Source organism: Engystomops pustulosus, chromosome 4, assembly GCF_040894005.1.
Source record: "Engystomops pustulosus chromosome 4, aEngPut4.maternal, whole genome shotgun sequence".
NCBI lineage: Eukaryota > Metazoa > Chordata > Amphibia > Anura > Leptodactylidae > Engystomops > Engystomops pustulosus.
Genome location: NC_092414.1, coordinates 168,680,364 through 168,686,035, shown reverse-complemented (window position 1 = coordinate 168,686,035; position 5,672 = coordinate 168,680,364). Strand labels below are relative to the sequence as shown.

The window sequence follows — 5,672 nt, the reverse complement described above, 5'->3', positions numbered from 1 at the left end:
GTGCACAGTATAAGTACATGAACGATGTTTAATCCACAGACGGATCAATCAAAGTATTCTAAGAAGACACTTAGACCACTTTTTCTTATCTCTTGTGTTGCTCAACAAGATCTGAAAACTCGTTCAATATCCGCTTGTGAAATATAGAATTGATTTAACATCCAATTATTCTTTGAAATAAGTGTTCAAAGCTTTATCAATAATTCAGGGAACTGCATCCAGAAGCCTTTATTTTCCTGTCAAAGAGGTCTTTATATCTTAAAGAGGTTATAGGAGGTATCTCAGGGGATCTCTAAAATTGTAGGTACTTGAATGGCTCGGTGACAAATTGGCTGAGAAAGCTCTGCTAAGCAACAGACTATTAAAGTTAATGGCATCAACTATTTTTGAAAGTGCCCCCAACTACCGTTGCTGATGCCGACATTATTGAAAGAATTATTTTCTTTTACTTTGACATAGCCTTTCAAAGCTCAAATATTTGAGAGTTTACTATTTCTAAGGAGAGAAAAATACTTTACCACTGTATATTATTACTGGAAGCTGTGTCATTGTAGATGTCCTAGTTGTTGAGTTTTATTTATTCTATGCACATTTTAATAAACTTAAAATTTTAAGTAAGTATATAAATTTCTCCCACTCTGCCAGAGAATAAGAAGGAGAAGTGCCTTTTACTGTATAAGACCTGGTGTGGTCCTTATACAGCCCACCTGTCCATGCATTACACTGTATATGGGGATAAAAGCCATAGACTACAAAGGGGAGGAATCTATCAAGCACTGTCTCCAGGCTCTTAGTATATCGCCCACACAACTCTACGGCCATGGCTTGGTGTAAAATTATGCTATAACCTGAGAACTGGTTCAAGCTATAGCTAGTATGCCCATTCCATGCCCCTCCACTTTAACCTTATGTGGAGGTGGTGTAAGGGGAGAAATAGTATAAGTCTTGAAAAATCCCCCCTAAGTGATATCTAATTTATAGTCAAAGGGTCTATTTCAATAATAAGGTATTTAAATAAAAAAGCATAATAAAGTATATAGCTACAAAAACTAAACTGCCAATATCCTCATATCACTGTTTTAGGTATCATATAGATTATTAGTATCTCTAGTATAGTTATCACAACAAACAGAGGAAATTCTAAAAGTTATACTCACAATTTACTTAGCTCTAAATGCTGAAACAGCTGCCAGGACAATGTTGTCAATCGGTTTCCAGAAAGGTTTCTAAAAAAAGAAATCAAGAAATAAGCTTATGAATATTGTAATACTTTTATGTAAACATATATAACAGTACTGTATACAGGGTATAGTAATCATCTGAGTAATACATAACCCTCAATAATTATCTGCATCACTCGTGGTATATGTAGCGGTGACGTTACACATAATTTTCTTTCTGTACACTGACACTACGGTACATAGCATTTGATGGCTATGTGGACTTATATAGGTGGCAATGCATATTAATTGAATCATTATAGGGTTATAACAAAAAAAACGGTTAAATGATAACACACTACAGCAGAAAGGAGTTGAAAGAGTTCATACAAAACGGATTTGTTGACCTTGGTGGACAACACATTTCAGCAATTAACTGTTCCTTTCTTCAGATTACACTGGGGGAGATTCATTATGCCTTCTCCATCAGTTTCCATGACCTGCACGCTACTTTAAACATGATGGGGTGCGGCGTGAGCAGGGAATGGGGAAACTCCAGCAGTTGAGACCTAACTGGTAGAGTTTGCGTCCAATCTTCTAATCTGCCTACTAGAATAAATTTCTGCTTTCCTAATACTCAAAATATGCAAGTACACATGTGTAAGAGAATCTGCAAATCAGGTAATTTTATTAACTTGACAAATCTATTTGCTTGACACTAATAATACATTTTATACAGTGCAATTTGTATATTTAGATAAGCCACTAGATGAAGACCTCTCATATGGTGTCTCAATGTTAAGGAAAAGTATTAATTTAATTAAATCAATTTGAATTTCTATAACATAAGTACCAGATTCCCAGTTAATTGAGTTACTGATATATCTTTGCAAATTTATAATTTACTCTAAAATATTCCAACCCAAAAATATAAGCAAATTCCCTGGAGCCTGTCTTCTGAATGTATTTCATTTAGATGTATATCTTAATGAACATGTAGCTAATCTGCTAAACAATTATTCTCATTATTCAGAGGTCGTTCCGTTTAATTCAAGGAAGGAAACTGATACAAAACAAGTATTGCGTAACAGCCTCTGTCCAAGAATGCAATAAGAAGCTGATGGTATCTGTAGACCTGATTTTTCAGTCTGTTAAAACATTTCCACTTCTATTAGCCACCTTTTATTATAGTCCATTATTAATTATGAAAACTCTTTACTGCAAAGAGATGAGTGCACAGAGATGCCATTCATAATCCTGGCACCGAGCAAGTGACAGATGCTTAGCCAACAGCTACTTTCAGTTGAATATACCTGCATGCGACTCTGAGATGCAAAGTAGAAATCACAGTAGAAATCAAGAGGGAACAGAGAACAAAAGTTACAATGTAATGCGATCACTTCTTTACCAGATCAATGATAGTTTCGGCATTCTGAAACTTAAATACAGATAAAGAAACTCCAAGTATCTCCAAGCCAAGAGAATATTCTTCTAACTTTAAATTAAACAATTCTTGAATGGCTGATTTCTTCTGCACCTTCATTTATCTTTCAAAGTAGTACTGCATTCCCCAGATCAATGCTGGAAGGACTGCAGCTTTTAAGAAGTACAACACAATAGCGTGCCGGAACATTTTGCTAAATATTCTCTTTGTAAAGTCTTCCAATTACATGCTTCAAGTCATGTTGAAAACATATTCCCAATTTCTGCAAAAGTACATCAATCACTTCATTCAAATGATAGTTTTTGACGACTGGAAAGTCAAAACAATTTTAGCTCTGGAAAAATGTATTGTGTTTTTAAGTCCTATTTCTAAAGTACGTTGTAAAAGCATGGCATGGAAATGTAGACAAAGTATGTCCCTTGATGTACTCGAAACACCTTTTGAAGCTTAGGTATATATCTATACAAAATACTATTATCCTGTTCACATGTCCAGCAAAACACCAAACATAGGGTTCTCGAACACTTTCATCACTCATCAATGTTCATTTATGTTTGAAGGAATCCACTTAAAAAGGAGCCCAAAACAAGCCCAATAATGATGAATTATTTTATCTATTGTCTGCCAAATGAAAGACCGCAGCAATAATTTAGGCAATTCAAATTAATCCATATGAAGAAAAAAGTTTGCAGTATCACTAAAATTAGGATGCTTTCATTCAATTTTGAACAAGGACTGAAAAATATACATAGACAGCAGCCATTTCCCACACTGAACAGAAGAGAGGTGGCACGGTGGCTGAGTGAGTAGCACTTCTCCCTTGTAGCACTGGGGTCCTTGTTGGTATAAAAATATCCTTGTACTTTCTGTGTGGAAGTCAAATTTCACAAACATTTGTTGGGTTATGTGAACAGATTTAGTTGCCTTTTTTAATGATGGTTTTTTAATTGCTCGGACAAAGGTGATGCAAACTGAGGAATGTCTGACATGTCTGAGGAAGGAGGACACACCTCCGAAACGTCACACTAGACCATACAGGCGTCGGTTGCTCAGTGAAAAGCCATGATCCCCTAGCGTGCTAAAATTTTATGGACAATTGACACTGTTTGCCGAAGATATGGTGATGTACTATCCTTTGAATCAACAGATAGCCCACAGACAAAAACGGATAGGTGATCGGTATAAATCTATCTCTTAATACTAATAAATCTTTATATTATTTATACAGTGCCATCATATTCTGCAGCGCTTTACAGATCATGGGGTTCATAGACAAACAAAATATGACAAAACATATAATAATAAGAGTAATAACATATGAAACTATCGAAGAGTAGGCCCTGCACGCAAGGGCTTACAGTGTATGTTTCATCAACGTTTTCAATTAACAAGCGGTAAGTTGGTCTGGCCAAGCTCTGTAGTGTACAAACCATCATTCAAATCTAGGAAAATGTAACCTATTCTGTAATAAAAAGAAAAGTAATTAGGAAAAGTATATCGACAAAGTCAGAAATCGGAAACTTACCGAGGCCTGTAATATTTATTGCGCCTCTTGGCACAGTTTCTAGATAGAATGATATATATAGTATCTGCTCTCCATTGGCTATAGCACTGGGAAAAAGTATGCGGCTCAAAATGTGACATGGTTTTATGTAACTTCTTTGAAATTAACAACTTCTCCTGAGGATCTAAAACATGCTCATTGCGATGAATATGGAGCTGTGAAAGACCTTGCAACACAAATGAGATTATCCAGATGAAAATGAATACAATGTTGATTTAATTTGACAAATTGCAAACCCTGCAATGACTGTTGTAGAATGCAAGAATTAGCTCTGCAAGGTGACTATAATGAAGGGGAGGAGTCGTGCATAAATTAAGAGATACAGTACAGGCGGTCTTTGACGTAAGGACGACCCCAAGTTACAGAATGACCTCTCTGCCCACTGTGACTTCTGTTGATATTTTCTGGAGGCTGGTACTGTACTTTAGACCCAGGCTGCAATGATCAACTGTACAGTGAATGCAATGAAGCTTTATTGTTTATTCTTTTTTCCTTGTCAGCCAGAATTTTTGAAATTCAGTTGACACAGGAAACAAAGAACCAACCTACAGAACCTATCCTGCAACCAAGCAGGGACTGCCTGTTATTATATGTGGAAGAAGGACTCAATGAACTGCTAGTGTGAACAGAAACATATAATGGTGACTTAATCTGTGTAATTGCTTATTGTTTGTTCCGAGACATTTATTGGTGTTTTGTAAAATTAGCAAATTGTGCAATGGTAATTATTCTTATGCATGTCAATGTTCTAACGGCAAAACTGTCACGATTATCTGATACTTTCTTTCACAAATAGTTTGTTGTAGATTAGAATAATTGGATGCTAGGCTGAATTTTGTTTGGACTATGTGCAGGTCACGTAAGGTTCAGCATTCCAACATGCCCGATCGTGTCCTTCTTGTCCATAAGGGAGATAAAATAAGTGTCTGACAACAGTTTCCTTCCTTTTATTTGTTCAGAACACATGCATGCTCAGCTGATCCAAGATTACTTTTGTTTCTTATGGTATATACAGGTGGTCCCCTACTTAAGAACACACGACTAACAGACAACCCCTAGTTACAAACGGACCTCTGGATGTTTGTAATTTACTGTACTTTAGCCTTAGGCTACAATAAACAGCTATAACAGTTATCAAAAGGTGTCTGCAATTAAGCTTATTGTTTATCCTAGTTATGACAATCTTGACAATGACAATATGGCTTGGGTTAAAGAACAAAATAACAGAACCTATCTTGTACGTAACCCGGACACTGCCTCGTGTGTGCAAAAAATGTCAAATAAAGATTACATTGTTGTCATCAATTTGCAAGAGGCATTTGTATACTGTTTTTCTGATGAGCAAAGTGTTTTAGAACACTAGAGCGGGTTATATAGAAAATTCCAGAAAAACCGGAGCAGTTAATAGTGATTTGAATTGGACCCAAATTTAATCTTTTGAAAAAATTCATGAAGCTTCTACATGTCAAATCTTGGAAGATTTGCTCATTCGCTGGATACTTTT

The 5,672-nt window shown here is 35.9% G+C and overlaps 1 protein-coding gene across 8 annotated transcripts in view; it reads right to left on the bottom strand.

Annotated features, from left to right (window-relative positions):
- The window catches only part of NTRK3 (neurotrophic receptor tyrosine kinase 3), a 442,602-nt gene that overhangs the window by 251,424 nt on the left and 185,506 nt on the right, over positions 1-5,672 (bottom strand). For all 8 annotated transcript variants that reach the window (XM_072148525.1, XM_072148524.1, XM_072148528.1 and 5 more), the window contains exon 5: positions 1,158-1,226. In XM_072148525.1, the coding sequence (XP_072004626.1) occupies positions 1,158-1,226 (69 nt within the window). The remainder of the gene's footprint in view (positions 1-1,157; positions 1,227-5,672) is intronic.